We start from the raw sequence: 26,726 nt of genomic DNA on the forward strand, positions 1-26,726 counted from the left end.
GTCTTCCAGGGTTCTCACTAGGATAGCCAATTAAGCCCTGCTTACAGCTTTCAACCTCTTTTCTGTTCCAAAATCATGAAATCTTCCACATTCCTCTAAAAAAGCAGCATGATCAGGCTTGTCACAACAATATCCCACTCCTGGTACTGACTTCTATATAATTTGCTTTTCTATTGCTATGACAAAACACCATAACTAAGGTACATTATAGAATAAGTAGTTTATTTGCATTTAAAGTTCCAGAGGATTAGTCCATGATGGCAGAGTGAAGGCATGGTAGCAGGAAAAGAAAGCTGATAACTTACATCTTGAATTACAAGAACAAGAGGAAAGAGTTGTTTTGTGACAAGACTTGTCCTGGAAGATACAGCATACATGTGTACTCGCTCTCAATAGAGAGTCAATGACAGACAAAAGTATGGATACCACTAAAGTCCAATTTGGTGAACCAATGAGTTTTATTGAGGTAATTTACAGGGGCAGAAATGACTCCACCGTGGGTGACAACTCACAAAGGGCACATTTCAGAGCTTTCAGGCAAGCTAAACATGTTGGAGAGTGTCTTTTCCAGGTGATTCCAGTCTAAACCTCTTCTAGGCAGCTCAGTTGTTTCTTTATTCTTCCAGGAAGTAGATCTGGTCTTGGATTCTTCTTTGCAGCTTACCTTGTCTAAGAGTAACTCACAACAGCTCTTCTTGTTAACTCTTAGAAAAAAAAGGACCTAGTAAATCTTGTTAGTTTCAGAGTCTTTCTGGGGTTATTTTGAGTTGTTTGGCTCCTGACTTAAGAAGATTCCCTGCAGAATGAAATATTTCAATCTTGTAGAAAATGAACACACAAGAGTGAGCTAGAAATGATGAGCCTTAAGGCTTCAAAGCCTAGCCCAGTTACACAATTCTTCTGACAAGACCAAACAGCATCACCAGATGAGGACCAAGCATTCAAATGCCTGAGACTTTGAAGGCCATCTCATTCAAGCCACCATACTGTTCTAACTTAGTGGGTGTATAGTCCTCTTCACAGATCTCTTTTACATTTTCCCTGGACCCAAATATGTTGTTCTCTTCAGGCTATGCAACAGTGTTCAAACACTTATACCACAAATTTACTTCCATGATTAGATTCATCTTCAAGCCTCTACCACATTAAGAGATAGATGCACCATTATCTCTGGTTCACCTCCATCCTGAATCTTGATGACTTCTCTGACTGTTTTGTGCCTCAAATAGTAGAATCCCAAGAACCACCAGAACCAAGCCAGCCATAGCCATCCTGATGAGATTCTCCACTGTATGATCTTGTGAGTGTGAATCTGGGAATTTGGACAAATAGGACAATAAAATCAGTAGAGTACCAAATTGAAAAGCAAGTGAAATAAACACCTATATCAATAAGAGAAAATAATGTACAGAAGTCAATAGCTTTTAATGTATATTTATTATTTAGTAAATATAAGGCCATCAAAATACATATGTTCCAGTTATTAAATTAATTTAATAATTCATTGAGATTTACATGATTATATCTAACTTTTATCAACAATGTAAAATATTTTATACATTATTAATATACAGTATATTTATTAACAATATGAAGCATAGACTGAGAACATAGTTCAGTCGTGAAAAGTAGACTACTGTGGTTCAAGGCTTAAGTAGAGAGAGCAGTTGGCAAAGAAGATTTAAGTAGAGTGAACAGGTGGCAAAGAGGTTAATCAAAACTAAGGATATATTTTGAAATCCTAATGAAATCCTCTAGTTTGTATATATTTAAAAGGAAATTGAAACAGAAGTATCCTGTATGGGATGACAATGTTGCTTCCAGAAAATATTGGTTAATAAGTGAAAATCTTATTGCCAGGTACAGAATACTTCCTTATGTGTTATTCATCAGGGACACCTAAGAAGTACCCAAAACAATACAAGAGCCATTGCTCTTGTTGTCTATTGTAACTAGATTGTATTTGCCTCTTGCTAAAGATATCACTAATTTGTGTGGCAGCACAAATAGAATGCAACCTCAGACTGACTGTGCAGTTCTCTCCCTTAGATATTCCCACAAAGTGTTACGCAGGCTTCAGGGTAAGAAATGACATGAATGGTCTGTTTTATCTAACTCTGAACCCTGCATGTTATAATAGTCATCTTTGGTAAAATTGCTTACTGGTATTGACATAAGGCCTGATCCACAAGAAGGTTTCTATGCATTGTGCTGTAAACACGGACAAAGACCCATGGCTCGGGAGATCGTAAGCCCTAGGCGTGGGGAACTAACTCTTGTTTTGCTAAATGGTCATACTGTCAAACTACATTCTAAGTGTATATATTCATATGCACATATTCATATTTGTGCTACTCTCAACTCTGGTGGGAAACACATCTTTCTTCAGTGGGTAGTGATAAATGTAGAGACTCCTAACTGTTCAAAGTGTCTGTTTTAACTGTGAGTGCTCAGCTCTGGATTGGACATTCATACCAACTCCTCAGAGCCAACACTCAGAGAGCATCATGGAAGAGGGGCTGGAAGGAATACAAGAACCAGAAGACATAGAAGATAGCTGTGAAATGCTGATTCTGGTATTGCATGAACTGTTGGACATATCAACTCAGAGAAACTGTAGTTCCCTACCTAAGACCTGTAAAAACTTAATACGGTTAGAAATTCAGCCTATAAGAGGAAGGGACCCTCAAAACTTCACCTCTATCTGAGGATCTGTGGGCATTGTGAGCATCTGTGACTGCTGGGGTGAGATTGTCAATCTCCTTTGTAGATGTGAACACTGATAGGTTGACCAAACCCTAGTGGATGACCCACATACATACACATATGGAAGATTAATAATAAGTTTTTAAAGAGGATATGAAATTAAAAGGGCAATGAGATGGTCTCAGAAACTAGGGAGAGTTGGAGGGAGGTAGTAATAGTGGAAGAATATGATTAAAATACATTTTATAAATGCATGAAAGTTTCAAGAATAAACAAGACTTACACGAGATCAAGCCAGTCAAAACTCTGGCACAGATGGGTAGATTAGATCTAAGTCCCTAGCCTTATTTCTGATGATTTATTGGCAGTTGGTAGGTGATAGGGGAGGAACATTCTCCTTTGAATGTATGGCCAATAGTAGATTTTTCCATGCTCTCATGGACCTACACCTATGCACACATGGGCAGCACTAACTGAACTAGGAGACTATAAAAGGGATGTCAAATTAGGAGAGGGGTGGATGAGGAGAGTTGGAAGGGCAAAGTAGGTGAGTAAATATGATCATATTTCACCTTTTACACGTATGAAAATATAAAAATAAATAAAAATGATCAGATATTATTTAAAAACAACCCTTCAAAACAAAGACTGTCTGTAAAAACAGAAAACAAAATCTGTGTGCTGTAGTTGGCCCTTGTGATTCCAGGAGTAGGGAAGGAGAGACAGTCTGATCCCTGGCAGTCACTGGCTAACTAATCCTGTCTATTCAGCATGTTCCACATATGGGTGAGTTTCTGTCTTTAAAATCTAGGTGTAGCTGGGCCCCCTGCAGGGGCTCTACACCCCCCATACTGCCTCTCTCTTCTTGTCCCACCCAGCTTGCATCCAGAACCCTTCTTCCTTCTGCCCCCTTTTCTCTTTGGGCACATAACACCATCCTGCTCAGTCTGTCTGGCGCTGGGGGCAAATCCTCAGGGCAAGTAGGCAGGCGAGACTTCCTTTGTTTCACTGGCCTGCTTGCACCAACCAAGGTAGGCGCTTTGTTTACGAACTACCCAACCTGCACGGAGATCTGATCTCGGCACCAAGAGAGACAGCAGTGGGGTGAGTTTGTGACCGGCTGCGGCGGAAGCAGCCCTGGACAGGGAACTCTGAACTTCCTCATCCCCCACCCTATACACCCTGGGCTCCCTGCAGGGGCTCTACACCCCCCATACTGCCTCTCTCTTTTTGTCCCACCCAGCTTGCATCCAGAACCCTTCTTCCTTCTGCCCCCTTTCCTCTTTGGGCACATAACACCATCCAGCTCAGTCTGTCTGGCGCTGGGGGCAAATCCTCAGGGCAAGTAGGCAGGCGAGACTTCCTTTGTTTCACTGGCCTGCCTGCACCAACCAAGGTAGGCGCTTTGTTTACGAACTACCCAACCTGCACGAAGATCTGATCTCGGCACCAGGAGAGACAGCAGTGGGGTGAGTTTGTGACCGGCGAAGGAGCCCTGGACAGGGAACTCTGAAGTTCCTCATCCCCCACCCTATACTCCCCGGGCTCCCTGCAGGGGCTCTACACCGCCCATACTGCCTCTCTCTTCTTGTCCCACCCAGCTTGCATCCAGAACCCTTCTTCCTTCTGTCCCCTTTCCTCTTTGGGCACATAACACCATCCTGCTCAGTCTGTCTGGCGCTGGGGGCAAATCCTCAGGGCAAGTAGGCAGGCGAGACTTCCTTTGTTTCACTGGCCTGCCTGCACCAACCAAGGTAGGCGCTTTATTTACCAACTACCCAACCTGCACGGAGATCTGATCTCGGCACCAGGAGAGACAGCAGTGCGGTGAGTTTGTGACCGGCGGCGGCAGAAGCAGCCCTGGACAGGGAACTCTGAAGTTCCTCATCCCCCACCCTATACTCCCTGGGCTCCCTGCAGGGGCTCTACACCCCGCATACTGCCTCTCTCTTCTTGTCCCACCCAGCTTGCATCCAGAACCCTTCTTCCTTCTGCCCCCTTTCCTCTTTGGGCACATAACACCATCCAGCTCAGTCTGTCTGGTGCTGAGGGCAAATCCTCAGGGCAAGTAGGCAGGGGAGACTTCCTTTGTTTCACTGGCTTGCCTGAAACAAGCAAGGAGAGACATCATTGGAGCACCAGGAGAGATATCACTGCAGAGAGCCATCACTGGGAAGGTACATCAGTAGGCAAGGAGACCTGATCCGGTAAAAGAAGATCCATAGGGGAGCATTCGGAGAAAGAGATGGGCAGGTGCCAATGCAAGAATTCACCCAACAATCTGAAAAACTATATGAAACCACCAGAACCCAGCGACCTCCCAACAGGAGGACATGAACACCTTAATCATGAAGAAGTGGATAAAATTGACTTTATGAAAGTGATTGACGCCCTTAAACAGCATGTAAAAAATGCCCTTATAGAAATGGATGAGAAGTATAACAGAAAGTTTGAAGAATTGAGTAAATCAGTGAATGATACCCTAGGAAACCAAGGAAAAACAATCAAACAGATAATGGAAACAGTTCAAAACTTAAAAACTGAAATGGAGGCAAAGAAGAAAACACAAACAGAAGGCCAGCTGGACAGGGAAAATCTAGGTAAACGAATAGAGACTACAGAAGCAAGCATAACCAACAGAATACAAGAGATAGAAGAAAGAATCTCAGATTCTGAAGATACCATAGAGAAAATAAACATGCTGATCAAAGAAAACAGCAAGGCCAACAAATTCTCATCACAAAACATTCAGGAAATATGGGACACAATAAAAAGACCAAACCTAAGAATAATAGGAATAGAAGAAGGAGAAGAAGCGCAGCTCAATGGTCCAGAAAATATATTTAATAAAATTATAGAAGAAAACTTTCCCAACCTAAAGAAAGATATACCTATGAAGGTTCAAGAAGCATACAGAACACCGAATAGGCTGGATCAAAAAAATACATCCTATCGCCATATAATAATCAAAACACAAAGCATACAGAATTGAGAAAGAATACTAAGAGCAGCAAAGGAAAAAGGCCAAGTTACTTATAAAGGTAAACCTATCAGACTTACACCTGACTTCTCTATGGAAACCATGAAAGCCAGAAGATCCTGGATAGATGTACTGCAGAAACTAAGAGACCATGGATGCAAGCCCAGACTACTATACCCAGCCAAGCTTTCGTTCACTATAAATGGAGAAAACAAAATTTTCCAGGATAAAAACAAATTTAAACAATACGTAGCCACAAATCCAGCCTTACAGAAACTAATAGAAGGAAAATCACTAACCAAGGAGTCCAACAATGACCACAATATCTCAGACAACTAGAGACCCTTCACCAGCGCAACACAAAGAAGGGGAACACACAAAATTTACTACTAAAAAAATGACCGGAGTTAACAACCACTGGTCATTAATATCACTTAATGTCAATGGACTCAACTCTCCTATAAAAAGGCACAGACTAAGAGATTGGATACGAAAACAGGATCCAACATTCTGCTGTTTACAAGAAACACACCTCAACCACAAAGACAGGCACCTACTCAGAGTAAAGGGTTGGGATAAGGCTTATCAAGTAAATGGACCTAAGAAACAAGCAGGGGTGGCCATACTAATTTCTAACAAAGTTGACTTCAAACTTAAATCAATCAGGAGAGATGGAAAGGGACATTTTCTACTCATAACAGGAACAATTCATCAGGATGAAGTCTCAATCCTGAATATCTATGCCCCTAATATAAAAGCACCCACGTACGTAAAAGAAACATTGTTAAAACTCAAGGCAGCCATCAAACCGCACACATTAATAGTAGGAGACTTTAATACTCCTCTCTCACCAATGGACAGGTCAATTAGACAGAAACCTAACAGAGAAATAAGAGAATTAATGGAGGTAATGAATCAAATGGACTTAACAGACATCTATAGAATATTCCACCCAAATAGGAAAGAATATACCTTCTTCTCTGCAGCTCATGGAACCTTCTCAAAAATCGACCACATACTCGGTAACAAAGCAAACATTCACAGTTACAAAAAAAATATTAATAACCACCTGTATCTTATCAGATCACCATGAATTAAAGCTAGAATTCAGCAACAATGCTACCCCCAGAAAGCCTACAAACTCATGGAAACTGAATAGTCAACTACTGAACCATACCTGGATTAAGGAAGAAATAAAGAAAGAAATTAAACTCTTCCTTGAAGACAATGAAAATAAAGAAACAACATACTCAAACCTATGGGACACTATGAAAGCAGTCCTGAGAGGAAAGTTCATAGCACTAACTGCCCACTTAAAGAAAACAGAGAAAGCACACATTGGAGACTTAACAGCCCACCTGAAAGCTCTAGAAAAAAAAGAAGCAGACTCACCTAGAAGGGGTAGAAGACTGGAAATAATCAAACTGAGGGCTGAAATCAACAAAATAGAAACACAGAAAACAATTGAAAGAATCAATGAATCAAAAAGCTGGTTCCTGGAGAAAATCAACAAGATTGATAAACCCCTATCCAAACTAATCAAACGGCAGAGAGAGAATTTGCAAATTAATAAGATCAGAAATGAAAAGGGGGACATAACCACAGACACAGAGGAAATTCAGAGAATCATTAGATCTTACTACAAAAGCCTGTATGCCACAAAACTGGAAAATGTAAAAGAAATGGACACTTTTTTACATAAATACCATATACCAAAGTTAAACCAGGACCAGGTGAACAACCTAAATAGACCTGTTAGTCATGAAGAATTAGAAGCTGTTATCAAAAACCTCCCTTCCAAAAAAAGTCCAGGACCAGATGGTTTCTTTTTTTTTTTTTTTGCAATGATGAACAAGGCTTCCTTTATTATTGCTTCAAGAAAAGCTATTGAGTGGGTAGCACAAAGTAGCTACTTGAGTACGGGAATATCCAGTATCCCTTTTAGAGGCGTATTTGATTATAGATCTTCTATTTACCCTCTTTTTTTTCTTATTTATTTATTTTTATTCTTTTTTAATTAAAATTTCCACCTGCTCCCCATTTCCCATTTCCCTCCCCTCCTCCCAAATATTGCCCTCCCCCCACTTCCCTCCCCCTATCCCCACTCCTCTTCTCCTCCCCCCACTCCATTCCCCCTCCCTCTCGATACTGAAGAGCAGTCCAAATTCCCTGCCCTGCGGGAAGACCAAGGTCCTTCTATCTACGTCCAGAAAGGTGAGCATCCAAACAGGCTAAGCTCCCACAAAGCCAGTTCATGTATTAGGATCGAAACCTAGTGCCATTGTCCTTGGCTTCTCATCAGTCTTCAGAGAGTCCGGAATCAACCCATGCTTATTCAGTCCCAGACCAGCTGGCCTTGGTGGGCTCCCAATAAATCAGTTCCACTGTCACAGTGGGTGGGTGCATCACTCGTGGTCCTGATTTTTTGCTCATGTTCTCCCTCCTTCTGCTCCTCATTTGGACCTTAAGAGCTCAGACCGTTGCTCCAAATTGAGACTCTACCTCGATCCATCGCCAGATGAAGGTTCTAAGGTGATATGCAAGATATTCATCAGTATAGGACAGGTAAATCTCACTCATGAACATCGACGCAAAAATACTCAATAAAATACTGGCAAACCGAATCCAAGAACACATCAGAAAAATTATCCATTATGATCAAGTAGGCTTCATCCCAGAGATGCAGGGCTGGTTCAACATACGAAAATCTATCAATGTAATCCATCATATAAATAAACTGAAAGAAAAAAACCATATGATCATTTCATTAGATGCTGAAAAAGCATTTGACAAAATTCAACATCCCTTTATGATAAAGGTCTTAGAGAGATTAGGAATACAAGGGTCGTTCCTAACTATAATAAAAGCTATTTATAGCAAGCCGTCAGCTAACATCAAATTAAATGGAGAGAAACTCAAAGCTATTCCACTAAAATCAGGAACACGACAAGGTTGTCCACTCTCTCCATACCTCTTTAATATAGTGCTTGAAATTCTAGCAATAGCAATAAGACAACATAAGGGGATCAAAGGGATTCAAATCGGAAAGGAAGAAGTTAAACTTTCATTATTTGCAGACGATATGATAGTGTACATAAGCGACCCCAAAAACTCCAGCAAAGAACTCCTTCAGCTGATAAACACCTTTAGTAGCGTTGCAGGATACAAGATCAATTCCAAAAAATCAGTTGCCCTCCTATACACAAAGGATAAGGAAGCAGAGATGGAAATCAGAGAAGCATCACCCTTCACGATAGCCACAAATAGCATAAAATATCTTGGGGTAACCCTAACCAAGGAAGTAAAGGATCTATTTGACAAGAACTTTAAGTCAATGAAGAAAGAAATTGAGGAGGATACCAGAAAATGGAAGGATCTCCCTTGCTCTTGAATAGGGAGGATCAACATAGTAAAAATGGCAATTCTACCAAGGGCAATTTATAGATTCAATGCAATCCCCATTAAAATCCCATCAAAATTCTTCACAGATCTTGAGAGGACAATAATCAACTTTATATGGAGAAACAAAAAACCCAGATGGTTTCAATGCAGAATTCTACCAGAACTTCCAAGAAGACCTAATACCTATTTTCCGTAATGTATTTCACAATATAGAAACAGAAGAGTCATTGCCAAATTCCTTTTATGAAGCTACAGTAACTCTGATACCAAAACCACACAAAGACCCAACCAAGAAAGAGAATTACAGGCCAATCTCACTCATGAACATCGACGCAAAAATCCTCAACAAAATTCTGGCAAACCGAATCCAAGAACACATTAGAAAAATTATCCATGATGATCAAGTAGGCTTCATACCAGAGATGCAGGGCTGGTTTAACATACGCAAATCTATCAATGTAATCCATCATATAAATAAACTGAAAGAAAAAAACCATATGATCGTTTCATTAGATGCTGAAAAAGCATTTGACAAAATTCAACATCCCTTTATGATAAAAGTCTTGGAGAGATTAGGGATACAAGGGTCATACCTAAATATAATTAAAGCTATATACCGCAAGCCGACAGCTAATACAAATTAAATGGAGAGAAACTTAAAGCCATTCCACTAAAATCAGGAACACGCCAAGGCTGTCCACTCTCTCCATACCTCTTCAATATAGTTCTCGAAGTTTTAGCAATAGCAATAAGACAACATAAGGGGATACAGGGAATTCAAATTGGAAAGGAAGAAGTTAAACTTGCATTATTTGCAGATGATATGATAGTGTACATGAGCGACCTCAAAAACTCCTCCAGAGAACTCCTACAGCTGATAAACGCCTTTAGTAATGTGGCAGGATACAAGATCAACTCCAAAAAATCAGTCGCCCTCTTATACACAAAGGATATGGAAGCAGAGAGGGAAATAAGAGAATCATCACCTTTCACGATAGCCACAAACAGCATAAAATATCTTGGGGTAACTCTAACCAAGGAAGTGAAAGATCTATTTGACAAAAACTTTAAGGCATTGAAGAAAGAAATTGAAGAGGATACCAGAAAATGGAAAAATCTCCCTTGCTCTTGGATTGGGAGAATCAACATAGTAAAAATGGCAATTCTACCAAGGGCAATTTATAGATTCAATGCAATCCCCATTAAAATCCCATCAAAATTCTTCACAGATCTTGAAAGGACAATAATCAACTTGATATGGAGAAACAAAAAACCCAGGATAGCCAAAACAATCTTATACAATAAAGGAACTTCTGGAGGCATTACCATCCCTGACTTCAAACTCTATTACAGAGCTACAGTAATGAAAACAGCGTGGTACTGACATAAAAACAGAGAAGTCGACCAATGGAATCGTATAGAAGACCCAGATTTAACCCACAAACCTATGAACAACTGATTTTCGATAAAGGAGCTAAAAGTATACAATGGAAGAAAGAAAGCATCTTCAACAAATGGTGCTGGCACAATTGGATGTCAACCTGTAGAAGAATGAAAATAGACCCATATCTATCACCATGCACAAAACTCAAGTCCAAATGGATCAAAGACCTCAATATCAATCTGAACACACTGAACCTGATAGAAGAGAAAATGGGAAGTACCCGACAACATATGGGCACAGGAGATCGCTTCCTATGTATAACCCCAGCAGCACAGACATTAAGGGCAACATTGAATAAATGGGACCTCCTGAAACTGAGAAGCTTCTGTAAAGCAAAGGACACTGTCATTAAGACAAAAAGGCAGCCTACTGACTGGGAGAAGATCTTCACCAACCCCGCAACAGACAAAGGTCTGATCTCCAAAATATATAAAGAACTCAAGAAACTAGACTTTAAAAGGATAATTAACCCAATTAAAAAATGGGGCACTGAACTGAACAGAGAATTCTCAACAGAAGAAGTTAAAATGGCCAAAAGATACTTAAGGTCATGCTCAACCTCCTTAGCGATCAGAGAAATGCAAATCAAAACAACTTTGAGATATCATCTTAAACCTGTCAGAATGGCTAAAATCAAAAACACCAAGGATAGCCTTTGCTGGAGAGGTTGTGGAGAAAGGGGTACCCTCATGCATTGCTGGTGGGACTGCAAACTTGTGCAACCACTTTGGAAATCAGTGTGGCGGTTTCTCAGAAAAATTGGGATCAACCTACCCCTGGACCCAGCAATACCACTCTTGGGAATATACCCAAGAGATGCCCTAGCATATGACAAAAGCATTTGTCCAACTATGTTCATAGCAGCATTATTTGTAATAGCCAGAACCTGGAAGCAACCTAGATGCCCTTCAATGGAAGAATGGATGAAGAAAGTGTGGAATATATACACATTAGAGTACTACTCTGCGGTAAAAAACAATGACTTCTCGAATTTTGCATGCAAATGGATGGAAATAGAAAATACGATCCTGAGTGAGGTAACCCAGACCCAAAAAGAAGAACATGGGATGTACTCACTCATAATTGGTTTCTAGCCATGGATAGGGGCCACTGAGTCTATAATTTGTGATCCTAAAGAAGCTAAACAAGAGGGTAAACCCAAGGAAAAACACATAGATATCCTCCCAGCTATGGGAAATAGACAAGATTGATGGGCAAAAAATTGGAATCTTGGGGGTGGGGTGGGATGGGGATGAGGGGTGATGGGGATAGAAAAGTGTGAAGGAGAAGATGAGGGGAACTGGGGGAATCGGGGTGATTGGGGATAAAGGAAGGTTGGATAGGGGAGCAGGGAAACTCATACCTTAGGTAAGGGAGCCACCTAAGGGGTGGCAAGAGACTTGAACTTGGAATGGCTACCAGATGCCCAGGGCAATGTCCCCAGTTAGTTCATTGGGGCACCTGAGGATAGGGAACCTGAAATGAACCTATGCTATAATCATACTGATGAATATCTTGCATATCGCCATAGAACCTTCATCTAGCGATGGATGGAGATAGAGCCAGAGACCCACACTGGAGCACTGGACTGAGCTCCCAAGGTTATAATGAGGAGCAGAAGGAGAGAGAACATGAACAAGGAAGTCAGGACCATGAGGGGTGCACCCAACCACTGAGACAGTGGGGCCGATCTATTGGGAGCTCACCAAGGCCAGCTGGACTGCTACTGAAAAAACATGGGATAAAACCGGACTCTCGGAATGTGGCGGACAATGAGAGCTGACGAGAGGCCAAGGAGAATGGCACAGGAACTTTCAACTGGTGATAGATCGAGAGAGAGACAGAGACCCAAATTGGAGCAACGGTCTGAGCTCTTAAGGTCCAAATGAGGAGCAGAAGGAGGGAGAACATGAGCAAGGAAATCAGGACCACGAGGCGTGCACCCACCCACTGTGACAGTGGAACTGATCTATTGGGAGCTCTCCAAGGCCAGCTGGACTGGGACTGAATAAGCATGGGTTGAAACTGGACTCTCTGAACATGGCGGACAATGAAGGCTGATGAGAAGCCAAGGACAATGGCACTAGGTTTCGATCCTAATACATGAACTGGCTTTGTGGGAGCTTAGCCTGATTGTATGCTCACCTTCCTGGGCCTGGATGGAAGTGGGAGGACCTTGGTCTTCCTGTAGGGCAGGGAATTTGGACTGCTCTTCAGTATCGAGAGGGAGGGGGAATGGACTGCAGGGAGGAGAATAGGAGTGGGGATGGGTGAGGGGAGTGGGGGGAGGGGGCAATATGTGGGAGGAGGGGGAGGGAAATGGGAAACGGGGAGCAGTTGGAAATTTTAATTAAAAAAGAATAAAAAAAATAAAATTATATTTATACTCTCAAAAAAAATCTAGGTGTATTTTTCTGTCTTTTTTATATAAGTGCACACTAGACATGCCTCCTATGCCTATTGTTCTCACTCATTTACACTTATAAAACTCCTGTATTTCAGCCTTTCATCTTTCCTTGGACTTCACCCTTCAAACTTGTGATGACCATTCAGGCTCCAGCATGATCTTTGTAGAATATGAGTCTCTTATAGGACAAAGGATATCCAAAGGCCATTTGTAAATGGCAACATGGAGGACACAGTATATATGTACCTTGAATACTGACAAATGTATGAGCTGCTTACAGGGACCAATGTGACATCAGCCTGAGAGAGTTAAGCCTGGGATGCAGGTCACATCAGGATGGGATGTAGTGTTTCCCTTCATCGGATACAACAAATCTATTATAGTGAGTGTCGCCATGACATTGGAGGGTTATAGTCTCTCTAAGTACCTAGACATGGTCCTGCTGGATCAAAACAGAGGAGTTCCTAGATGGTCTCAGAGAAAACATGGGCCAGGTATTAATGCTATAGCCCATGCCAAACACCTTCCACTCTCACCCATGTTTTCTTGCAGGTCTTGCTGTTTCTCTACATCAAGACCCCTAAGCATCCTTCAACTGTTTCTCAGCTATATTGTACTCCTCTAGAATAGAGCTCATGTAAAGAATCTATGGGCTTCAAATAAATGTAAAAGATAAGATTGCTTTACCTACAAGGAGGAGTTGCAGGGTCTCACTGGGCATTGACCACATCTGGGAGGTTCTCTCATAGTAGCCATAACATCTGAAGGCCCATCTGTGTTTGGAAGTCACTGGCCCCACAGGAAACAAGGCCATAAAATGTCCATTTGGTTGTTTCTGGGAATCCTGAGTCCAGGAAACATTCTGTTCTCCTTCCTTGGTAAGGATGTATCTTCCATATCCCTGATGTGAGCTACACTGGAGGGTGACATTCCCTCCTGAGGTCACCAGGGAGCTTGGCAGGGCTGAGATGTTGGGTTTGCTGTAGAATCCTAAAACAGAAGACAAGCAAGTTGACTGGGAAATGCTTTCAACATTATCTAAAGACTGGGCTGTGAGATTTCCTGAGAGCAAATTCCCTTTCTTAGGGCATAACCTGAATTTGGGACCCTTGAGAGTGCTCTTACCTGTGACCACAAGCTCTAGGATGTCACTGCATTCTGACAAGCCAGAAGGGCTGAAATAGCAGCAGTAGTATAGTCCTGCATGATATTCTGTGATAAATGGAATGGAAAAGTTGGCCTTGTTCCCAGGCTCCAGTGAGGTCTGTATCTTCAAGGGTTTTACACGTTCCTTTTTATATAGACAGTACTTCTGGACTTCCTGGGTTCCAAAACAGAAGATATCAACAGACAGTCCCTTGGTGACCACAGAGTCTGGTTCAGCCCAGATGGTGGGTTTGTGCAATTTTTCTGTAAGAAAATGAAATGCTATATCTCAGGGTATTCCTTTCCTATATTCTACTTCTAATCTCTACTATCATTGAAGCATCCTGCAAATCAACCCACACTTGTTTTTGTCCATATCCAGTACACAGGGGTGGTCAACTGATTTCGGTGTGGAAACAGCATCTGACAAGGTGGGGAGAATGACTCACCTGCCACCACCGTTCTCCTGGGTTCCAGACTCAGCCCTGAAAGAGATTTCTCTGTGAGATTTTCTCCCTGAAGTTTGAAAAATCCTCTCCTCTTCAAAGCCACTCAAGACCATTGGGTCTCCTGATAAGTCAGAGCTTGGTTATAGCCTGAAGCCCCTCCCAGACATGGATGATCCCTCCATTCTTCAAATCTCACCAAGATGAAAGAACACTGTAAAAGTGAAGATCATGATGTCTCCCTCCAGGAGTCCCAGCTGTGAAGAAGAATGAGGCTGCAGTGACTGTTAGGACAGATCAACACAGAAGGTGACCACTAAGACACTGTGTTCTCGATAATGGGCTGTCACATCAAGAAGAGGAAGTCCTATGCAACTGGCTCACTGGTGGAATGCTTACTTAGCAAGAGGAAAGCCCTGAATTGCATATACAGCATTGGAAATAAAAATAAGAGGAAGTGTCCTCCTCGAGAGTGAGTATGCTATTTTCACAAGACTGTGGCTAAGTGGGCATAATGTCTATTGATGACACTGGAGAGAGTAACAGGGCCTTAGCCAGCTCCAGTTCTCTTCCTCTCTAATTCCAGCAAATAGTTTCAAATATACCTCATTCTTCCTTAGAAATAACTCCCAGGTAATTGTGACCGAGGACTAAGAGCCTCCACATGGGGCTTTCTCTCCATCCTGTCCATATCTACAATATCATGAAACCTTTACTCTCCTCATTCATATTTCTAACTCTGAAGAAGTTTTTGGGGAATGTGCAAACTGATATTTCTGGGTGAGTTCAAAGCAGGATACCAAACACCTATATTTGTGGCTCACGTGGAACTGATTTTGAGATTATTATAGGGTTTTTACATGCTAGATTGTGTTTTCTCTCCCAATTGCCTTGTAAATGTAACAATTGCTCTTCCTCTATCCAAACAATCAACCACTTTCCCTTTCACCCTCATTATATGGGTGTCAGTATCAGACAGGAGATTCCTTGCTGATACCTACAAGTTCCTTCCTTGGACTCACAGATCTCACAAGGATTTAGATAGGCACTATAAATGTTGGGAAACCTTCTATAGCTTTCTTTAATACAAGGAAACAGAAAAAAAAGAGAAGTTAATATTACTAAATATTTAAATGAAGTTAGTCCTTGGGCTGCTACACCTTTGGAAAAGGGAGGCACCCAGACATGAACAGTGACATTAACTTCAGTAAGATTACTCAGTAAAGAGGACCCAAAGAAAAACGTATAGTCATTCGCCTGGATAGGGGAAGTAGATAAGATTGCCGGGCAAAAACTGGGAACTTACGGGTGAGGTGGCATGGGGCTAAGGGGAAATGGGGTGAGAAACGTGAGAAGGGGAGGATGGGAGGAGCTTGGGGGAATGGGATGGTTGGGATATAGGAAGGGTGGATACGGGAGCAGCGAAGTATATATCCTAACTAAGGGAGCCATCTTAGGGATGGCAAGAGACTTGACTCTAGAGGGGCTCGCAGGTGTCCAGGGAGATGTCCCCAGCTGGTACCTTGGGCAACTGAGGAGAGGGAACCTGAAATGACCCGATCAGACAGAGACAGAGACCCAATTTGGAGCAACGGTCTGAGCTCTTAAGGTCCAAATGAGGAGCAGAAGGAGGGAGAACATGAGCAAGGAAATCAGGACCACGAGGGGTGCACCCACCCACTGTGACAGTGGAACTGATCTACTGGGAGCCCACCAAGGCCAGCTGAACTGGGACTGAATAAGCATGGGTTGAAACTGGACTCTCTGAACATGGCGGACAATGAAAGCTGATGAGAAGCCAAGGACAATGTCACTAGGTTTCGATCCTAATACATGAACTGGCTTTGTGGGAGCTTAGCCTGTTTGGACGCTCACCTTCCTGGACCTAGATAGAAGTGGGAGGACCTAGGTCTTCCTGTAGGGCAGGGAATTTGGACTGCTCTTCAGTATCGAGAGGGAGGGGGAATGGAGTGGGGGGAGGAGAAGAGGAGTGAGGATAGGGGAAGGGGAGTCGGGGGAGGGGGCAATATGTGGGAGGAGGGGGAGGGAAATGGGAAACGGGGAGCAGTTGGAAATTTTAATTAAAAAAGAATAAAAAAAAAGAGGAACATCAATTGTTTTGAGAAGTGAAACTTATACAGCGTTTAGGGGCCCCATCTTACTCTTGCAAACAAAATGTACATGTTATGAAGTTTCATAGTTCAGGAAATGGGAAATATTAAAGTTTTTATGAGTTCTTTGAGGATTTCATACAATGTTTTGATTTTATCCACCCCTCCCTACTCATCTTAGATACAGCTCCTTCCTTACATGATCAACTTTGTGTCCTTTTTGGTTTTGGTTTTTTTTTTTTTTTAATCCATCAAGTCCAATTTAATCTTGGATATGTGGCCTTCCAATGAAGCATGGTTGATGTACCAGATACTACACTTTTTCACCCTTTCTCCACAGCTATCAGTTACCAATATCTGATAGATGTGGATGGAAATTCGCATCATTCTCACATCTTTATGCTGGATTTGGTCTAGTTTGATCTTGCACAGTTCTTATACATATAGTCTCAATTGCTGTCATTTTGTGTGTTAAACTGCCATGCTGTTTCCTTGTAGATAGCCACAATCTCTGACTCTTACAATTTTTTCTCTCCTCTTCCATATCTATCTCTGAGCCTTGGTAGGAAAAGGATGTGCCATTTACAGCTGAGCATTCCTCAGTCTCTTATTTTCTGAACCTTGACCAGATGTGGATCTCCATGCCAACAATCATCACTGCATAAATAATCTTCCCTGATGAGGTTTAGAGATGCATTAATCTGTTGTATAACAATAAGTCATTAAAATTCAGCTTATATTTGTACTCCCACCAGCAATGGATTTGTACTCCCACCAGCAATGGAGGAGTGTTCCCCTTACCCCCATCTTCTCCAGCATAAGCTGTCATCAATGTTTTTTATCTTAGCTCTTCTGACAGGTATAAGATGAAATTTCAGAGTTGCGTGATTTGGATTTCTCTGAAGGTTAGGATCTTGAGTATTTCCGGGCTGGAGAGATGGCTCAGAGGTTAAGAGCATTGCCTCTCTTCCTAGAGGTCCTGAGTTCAATTCCCAGCAACCACATGGTGGCTCACAACCATCTGTAATGGGGTCTGGTGCCCTCTTCTAGCCTGCAGACATACACACAGACAGAATATTGCATACATAATAAATAAATAAATAAATAAATAAATAAATAAATAAATAAATAAGTATTTTAAAAAAAGATGTTGAGTATTTCCTTAACGGTTTTCAGCCATTTGAGATTCGTCTGTTGATAGTTCTCTTGAGGTCTGTACCCCATTTTTATTGGATTATTTGTTCTTTTGATGTCAAGTTTCTTGAGTTCTTTTTATATTTTGGAGATTAGTCTTCTGTCAAATGTAGAATTGGTAAAGATCTTTTCCCATTATGTAGGTGTAGTACAGAGCTGTGGGCTGCTGCCCGGGAGGGCTCCCGACCGCCTGCTAGCTTTACCCGAAATAATTACATGGAAACTGTATTCTTTTAAACACTGCTTGGCCCATTATCTCTAGCCTCTTACTGGCTAATTCTCACATCTTGATTAACCCATTTCTAATAATCTGTGTAGCATCATGAAGTGGTGTCTTACTAGGAAGGATCTTAACCTGCGTCCATCTTGGAGAGGAGAGCTATTGCATTTGCCTCACTTCCCTTCTTCCCAACATTTTGTTTGGTCTACTCCGCCTATCCAAATTCTGCCCTATCAGGCCAGGCATCTTTCTTTATTAATTAACCAATGAAAGCAACAGATAGACAGATGACCCTCCTCCATCATGTAGGTTGTTGTTTTGTCTTGTACAGCCACTTTGGAAATCAGTATGGCAATTTCTCGGAAAATTAGGGAACAGTCTACCTCAAGACCCAGCAATACAGCTGTTGGGTATATACCCAAAGAATGCTCAATCATATCGCGAGGACAGGTGCTCAACTATGTTCATAGCAGCATTATTTGTAAGAGCCAAAATATGGAAACAACCTAGATGACCCTCAACCAAATAATGAATAAAGAAAATGTGGGAGGAGAGACAGCAGTGCGGTGAGTTTGTGACCAGCGACGGCGGAAGCAGCCCTGGACAGGGAACTCTGAACTTCCTCATCCCCCTCCCTATACTCCCCGGGCTCCCTGCAGGGGCTCTACCCCCCCATACTGCCTCTCTCTTCTTGCCCCACCCAGCTTGCATCCAGAACCCTTCTTCCCTCTGTCCCCTTTCCTCTTTGGGCACATATCACCATCCAGCTCAGTCTGTCTGGCGCTGGGGGCAAATCCTCAGGGCAAGTAGGCAGGCGAGACCTCCTTTGTTTCACTGGCCCGCCTGCACCAACCAAGGTAGGCGCATTGTTTACGAACTACCCAACCTGCACGGAGATCTGATCTCGGCACCAGGAGAGACAGCAGTGCGGTGAGTTTGTCACCAGCGGCGGCGGAAGCAGCCCTGGACAGGGAACTCTGAAGTTCCTCATCCCCCTCCCTATACTCCCTGGGCTCCCTGCAGGGGCTCTATACCCCGCATACTGCCTCTCTCTTCTTGTCCCACCCAGCTTGCATCCAGAACCCTTCTTCCTTCTGCCCCCTTTCCTCTTTGGGCACATAACACCATCCAGCTCAGTCTGTCTGGCGCTGGGGGCAAATCCTCAGGGCAAGTAGGCAGGCGAGACTTCCTTTGTTTCACTGGCCTGCCTGCAACAAGCAAGGAGAGACATCACTAGAACACCAGGAGAGCTAGCACTGCAGAGAGCCATCACTGGGAAGGTACATCAGTAGGCAAGGAGACCTGATCCGGTAAAAGAAGATCCAGAGGGGAGCATTCGGAGAAAGAGATGGGCAGGCGCCAATGCAAGAATTCACCTAACAATCTGAAAAACTATATGAAACCACCAGAACCCAGCGACCTCCCAACAGGTGGACATGAACACCTTAATCATGAAGAAGTAAATAAAATTGACTTTATGAAAGTGATTGACACCCTTAAACAACATGTAAAAAATGCCCTTATAGAAATGGATGAGAAGTATAACAGAAAGTTTGAAGAATTGAGTAAATCAGTGAATGATACCCTAGGAAACCAAGGAAAAACAATCAAACAGATAATGGAAACAGTTCAAGACTTAAAAACTGAAATGGAGGCAAAGAAGAAAACACAAACAGAAGGCCAGCTGGACAGGGAAAATCTAGGTAAACGAATAGAGACTACAGAAGCAAGCATAACCAACAGAATACAAGAGATAGAAGAAAGAATCTCAGATTCTGAAGATACCATAGAGAAAATAAACACGCTGATCAAAGAAAACAGCAAGGCCAACAAATTCTCATCACAAAACATTCAGGAAATATGGGACACAATAAAAAGACCAAACCTAAGAATAATAGGAATAGAAGAAGGAGAAGAAGCGCAGCTCAATGGTCCAGAAAATATATTTAATAAAATTATAGAAGAAAACTTTCCCAACCTAAAGAAAGATATACCTATGAAGGTTCAAGAAGCATACAGAACACCGAATAGGCTGGATCAAAAAAAAATATCCTCTCGCCATATAATAATCAAAACACAAAGCATACAGAATTGAGAAAGAATACTAAGAGCAGCAAAGGAAAAAGGCCAAGTTACTTATAAAGGTAAACCTATCAGACTTACACCTGACTTCTCTATGGAAACCATGAAAGCCAGAAGGTCCTGGATAGATGTACTGCAGAAACTAAGAGACCATGGATGCAAGCCCAGACTACTATACCCAGCCAAGCTTTCGTTCACTATAAATGGAGAAAACAAAATTTTCCAGGATAAAAACAAATTTAAACAATACGTAGCCACAAATCCAGCCTTACAGAAACTAATAGAAGGAAAATCACTAACCAAGGAGTCCAACAATGACCACAATATCTCAGACAACTAGAGACCCTTCACCAGCGCAACACAAAGAAGGGGAACACACAAAATTTACAACTTAAAAAATGACCGGAGTTAACAACCACTGGTCATTAATATCACTTAATGTCAATGGACTCAACTCTCCTATAAAAAGGCACAGACTAAGAGATTGGATACGAAAACAGGATCCAACATTCTGCTGTTTACAAGAAACACACCTCAACCACAAAGACAGGCACCTACTCAGAGTAAAGGGTTGGGATAAGGCTTATCAAGTAAATGGACCTAAGAAACAAGCAGGGGTGGCCATACTAATTTCTAACAAAGTTGACTTCAAACTTAAATCAATCAGGAGAGATGGAAAGGGACATTTTCTACTCATAACAGGAACAATTCATCAGGATGAAGTCTCAATCCTGAATATCTATGCCCCTAATATAAAAGCACCCACGTACATAAAAGAAACATTGTTAAAACTCAAGGCAGCCATCAAACCGCACACATTAATAGTAGGAGACTTTAATACTCCTCTCTCACCAATGGACAGGTCAAGTAGACAGAAACCTAACAGAGAAATAAGAGAATTAATGGAGGTAATGAATCAAATGGACTTAACAGACATCTATAGAATATTCCACCCAAATAGGAAAGAATATACCTTCTTCTCTGCAGCTCATGGAACCTTCTCAAAAATCGACCACATACTCGGTAACAAAGCAAACATCCACAGTTACAAAAAAATATTAATAACCACCTGTATCTTATCAGATCACCATGGATTAAAGCTAGAATTCAGCAACAATGCTACCCCCAGAAAGCCTACAAACTCATGGAAACTGAATAGTCAACTACTGAACCATACCTGGATTAAGGAAGAAATAAAGAAAGAAATTAAACTCTTCCTTGAAGACAATGAAAATAAAGAAACAACATACTCAAACCTATGGGATACTATGAAAGCAGTCCTGAGAGGAAAGTTCATAGCACTAACTGCCCACTTAAAGAAAACAGAGAAAGCACACATTGGAGACTTAACAGCCCACCTGAAAGCTCTAGAAAAAAAAGAAGCAGACTCACCTAGAAGGAGTAGAAGACTGGAAATAATCAAACTGAGGGCTGAAATCAACAAAATAGAAACACAGAAAACAATTGAAAGAATCAATGAATCAAAAAGCTGGTTCCTGGAGAAAATCAACAAGATTGATAAACCCCTATCCAAACTAATCAAACAGCAGAGAGAGAATTTGCAAATTGATAAGATCAGAAATGAAAAGGGGGACATAACCACAGACACAGAGGAAATTCAGAGAATCATTAGATCTTACTACAAAAGCCTGTATGCCACAAAACTGGAAAATGTAAAAGAAATGGACACTTTTTTAGATAAATACCATATACCAAAGTTAAACCAGGACCAGGTGAACAACCTAAATAGACCTGTTAGTTGTGAAGAATTAGAAGCGGTTATCAAAAACCTCCCTTCCAAAAAAAGTCCAGGACCAGATGGTTTCAATGCGGAATTCTACCAGAACTTCCAAGAAGACCTAATACCTATTCTCCTTAATGTATTTCACAATATAGAAACAGAAGAGTCATTGCCAAATTCCTTTTATGAAGCTACAGTAACTCTGATACCAAAACCACACAAAGACCCAACCAAGAAAGAGAATTACAGGCCAATCTCACTCATGAACATCGACGCAAAAATCCTCAACAAAATTCTGGCAAACCGAATCCAAGAACACATTAGAAAAATTATCCATTATGATCAAGTAGGCTTCATACCAGAGATGCAGGGCTGGTTTAACATACGCAAATCTATCAATGTAATCCATCATATAAATAAACTGAAAGAAAAAAACCATATGATCGTTTCATTAGATGCTGAAAAAGCATTTGACAAAATTCAACATCCCTTTATGATAAAAGTCTTGGAGAGATTAGGGATACAAGGGTCATACCTAAATATAATTAAAGCTATATACAGCAAGCCAACAGCTAATATCAAATTAAATGGAGAGAAACTTAAAGCCATCCCACTAAAATCAGGAACACGCCAAGGCTGTCCACTCTCTCCATACCTCTTCAATATAGTTCTCGAAGTTTTAGCAATAGCAATAAGACAACATAAGGGGATAAAGGGGATTCAAATTGGAAAGGAAGAAGTTAAACTTGCATTATTTGCAGATGATATGATAGTGTACATGAGCGACCCCAAAAACTCCTCCAAAGAACTCCTACAGCTGATAAACGCCTTTAGTAATGTGGCAGGATACAAGATCAACTCCAAAAAATCAGTCGCCCTCTTATACACAAAGGATATGGAAGCAGAGAGAGAAATAAGAGAATCATCACCTTTCACGATAGCCACAAACAGCATAAAATATCTTGGGGTAACTCTAACCAAGGAAGTGAAAGATCTATTTGACAAAAACTTTAAGGAATTGAAGAAAGAAATTGAAGAGGATACCAGAAAATGGAAGGATCTCCCTTGCTCTTGGATTGGGAGAATCAACATAGTAAAAATGGCAATTCTACCAAGGGCAATTTATAGATTCAATGCAATCCCCATTAAAATCCCATCAAAATTCTTCACAGATCTTGAAAGGACAATAATCAAGTTTATATGGAGAAACAAAAAACCCAGGATAGCCAAAACAATCTTATACAATAAAGGAACTTCTGGAGGCATTACCATCCCTGACTTCAAACTCTATTACAGAGCTACAGTAATGAAAACAGCGTGGTACTGACATAAAAACAGAGAAGTCGACCAATGGAATCGTATAGAAGACCCGGATTTAACCCACAAACCTATGAACAACTGATTTTCGATAAAGGAGCTAAAAGTATACAATGGAAGAAAGAAAGCATCTTCAACAAATGGTGCTGGCACAATTGGATGTCAACCTGTAGAAGAATGAAAATAGACCCATATCTATCACCATGCACAAAACTCAAGTCCAAATGGATCAAAGACCTCAATATCAATCTGAACACACTGAACCTGATAGAAGAGAAGATGGGAAGTACCTGACAACATATGGGCACAGGAGATCGCTTCCTATGTATAACCCCAGCAGCACAGACATTAAGGGCAACATTGAATAAATGGGACCTCCTGAAACTGAGAAGCTTCTGTAAAGCAAAGGACACTGTCATTAAGACAAAAAGGCAGCCTACTGACTGGGAGAAGATCTTCACCAACCCCGCAACAGACAAAGGTCTGATCTCCAAAATATATAAAGAACTCAAGAAACTAGACTTTAAAAGGATAATTAACCCAATTAAAAAATGGGGCACTGAACTGAACAGAGAATTCTCAACAGAAGAAGTTAAAATGGCCAAAAGATACTTAAGGTCATGCTCAACCTCCTTAGCGATCAGAGAAATGCAAATCAAAACATCTCTGAGATATCATCTTAAACCTGTCAGAATGGCTAAAATCAAAAACACCAAGGATAGCCTTTGCTGGAGAGGTTGTGGAGAAAGGGGTACCCTCTTCCATTGCTGGTGGGACTGCAAACTTGTGCAACCACTTTGGAAATCAGTGTGGCGGTTTCTCAGAAAAATTGGGATCAACCTACCCCTGGACCCAGCAATACCACTCTTGGGAATATACCCAAGAGATGCCCTAGCATATGACCAAAGCATTTGTCCAACTATGTTCATAGCAACATTATTTGTAATAGCCAGAACCTGGAAGCAACCTAGATGCCCTTCAATGGAAGAATGGATGAAGAAAGTGTGGAATATATACACATTAGAGTACTACTCTGCGGTAAAAAACAATGACTTCTCGAATTTTGCATGCAAATGGATGGAAATAGAAAATACGATCCTGAGTGAGGTAACCCAGACCCAAAAAGAAGAACATGGGATGTACTCACTCATAATTGGTTTCTAGCCATGGATAGGGGCCACTGAGTCTATAATTTGTGATCCTAAAGAAGCTAAACAAGAGGGTAAACCCAAGGAAAAACATATAGATATCCTCCCAGCTATGGGAAATAGACATGACTGATGGGCAAAAAATTGGAATCTTGGGGGTGGGGTGGGATGGGGATGAGGGGTGATGGGGAGAGAAAAGTGTGAAGGAGAGGATGAGGGGAACTGGGGGAATCGGGGTGATTGGGGATAAAGGAAGGTTGGATAGGGGAGCAGGGAAACTCATACCTTAGGTAAGGGAGCCACCTAAGGGGTGGCAAGAGACTTGAACTTGGAATGGCTACCAGATGCCCAGGGCAATGTCCCCAGTTAGTTCATTGGGGCACCTGAGGATAGGGAACCTGAAATGAACCTATCCTATAATCATACTGATGAATATCTTGCATATCGCCATAGAACCTTCATCTAGCGATGGATGGTGATAGAGCCAGAGACCCACACTGGAGCACCGGACTGAGCTCCCAAGGTTATAATGAGGAGCAGAAGGAGAGAGAACATGAACAAGGAAGTCAGGACCATGAGGGGTGCACCCAACCACTGAGACAGTGGGGCCGATCTATTGGGAGCTCACCAAGGTCAGCTGGACTGCTACTGAAAAAACATGGGATAAAACCGGACTCTCGGAATGTGGCGGACAATGAGAGCTGACGAGAGGCCAAGGAGAATGGCACAGGAACTTTCAACTGGTGATAGATCGAGAGAGAGACAGAGACCCAAATTGGAGCAACGGTCTGAGCTCTTAAGGTCCAAATGAGGAGCAGAAGGAGGGAGAACATGAGCAAGGAAATCAGGACCATGAGGCGTGCACCTACCCACTGTGACAGTGGAACTGAACTATTGGGAGCTCTCCAAGGCCAGCTGGACTGGGACTGAATAAGCATGGGTTGAAACTGGACTCTCTGAACATGGCGGACAATGAAGGCTGATGAGAAGCCAAGGACAATGGCACTAGGTTTCGATCCTAATACATGAACTGGCTTTGTGGGAGCTTAGCCTGTTTGGATGCTCACCTTCCTGGGCCTGGATGGAAGAGGGAGGACCTTGGTCTTCCTGAAGGGCAGGGAATTTGGACTGCTCTTCAGTATCGAGAGGGAGGGGGAATGGACTGGGGGGAGGAGAAGAGGAGTGGGGATGGGGGAGGGGAGTGGGGGAGGGGGCAATGTGTGGGAGGAGGGGAGGGAAATGGGAAACGGGGAGCAGTTGGAAATTTTAATTAAAAAAGAATAAAAAAAAGAAAATGTGGTACATTTACACAATGGAATATTATACAGTGGTAAGAAAAAATAATGACATCTTGAAATTTGCATGCAAATTGATAGATCTGGGGAAAAACATATTGACTAGGGAAAAACCTATTGAGTGAGGTAACTCAGATCCACAAAGACAAATATAATATATACTCACTCATAAGTGGCTTCTAGACATAAAGCAAAGAAAGAAAGACACTCTACAGTCTACAACTCCAGACAACCTAGACAACAGAGGACCCTAACAGAGATATCATAAATCTACATAGAAAGGAGTGAAAGACAAGTTACCCTGAGCAAATTGAGAGTGTGGAGGTCACAAAAGAGGGTAAGGAAAAAGGGAGGAAGGGATAGAAACAGAAAACATTGTATAGCTCAATTAAAACAAAAATAAAAGAGAATAAAGTCAACTTATTACAATGTCCATTTAGTTTTTTTTTTTTTTTTGGATTTTTGAGACAGGGTGTCTCCGTAGCTTTTTGGTTCCTGTCTGGATCTAGCTCTTTTAGACCAGGCTGGCCTCGAACTCACAGAGATCCGCCTGCCTCTGCCTCCCGAGTGCTGGGATTAAAGGCATGCGCCACCACCGCCCGGATATGTCCATTTAGAAGAATAGCAATAATTTTTTCCTTAGGGCCAATGACCTATTGTTTAACCATAGGTACTTAGCCTCAGTAATAATCTTAAGTATAAGTTTTATATTGTAAAGCAGGACATAAATCCAATCAGAAGGTGATTGATTACACCCATGCTATTTGTGCAGCTATTGCACCAGTGGGCATGTCTTCCCAGGAGCATCATTATTGTAGTTTACAGGGTTAACAACTGGGTAAGCCTGATTATTACTTTTCTCTTTCAGTAATAAACATAATGCTTTACATGACTATGATAGTTAGGTAGTAGAGATAAATCTTCAGAGTTGCTAACAAATTTCTCAGTGTTCTGTGACTCAGGTGTATGGTATCTTCAGCAATAGGGTCTTATTATTAAGTTATAGAGAGCAAACAAGAACTCTGGAAAATAGCTGTTTGGGGACTATGGAATCTCACTGGTCAACAACTCCAACGAGGTAAGCCAT

The 26,726-nt window shown here is 41.7% G+C and overlaps 1 protein-coding gene across 1 annotated transcript in view; it reads right to left on the bottom strand.

The window, feature by feature from the left end:
* Positions 1-350: 350 nt before the first annotated feature.
* LOC130868061 (leukocyte immunoglobulin-like receptor subfamily A member 6) overlaps positions 351-26,726 on the bottom strand; it is a 101,170-nt gene continuing 74,794 nt past the window's right edge. The window contains exons 6-10 of the mRNA XM_057760299.1: positions 14,731-14,815; positions 14,535-14,570; positions 14,065-14,349; positions 13,627-13,929; positions 351-1,312 (exon numbers count right to left, since the gene is read on the bottom strand). Of these exons, the coding sequence (XP_057616282.1) occupies positions 1,176-1,312; positions 13,627-13,929; positions 14,065-14,349; positions 14,535-14,570; positions 14,731-14,815 (846 nt within the window). The 3' untranslated portion in view covers positions 351-1,175. The remainder of the gene's footprint in view (positions 1,313-13,626; positions 13,930-14,064; positions 14,350-14,534; positions 14,571-14,730; positions 14,816-26,726) is intronic.

Source organism: Chionomys nivalis, chromosome 2, assembly GCF_950005125.1.
Source record: "Chionomys nivalis chromosome 2, mChiNiv1.1, whole genome shotgun sequence".
Classification (NCBI taxonomy): Eukaryota; Metazoa; Chordata; class Mammalia; order Rodentia; family Cricetidae; genus Chionomys; species Chionomys nivalis.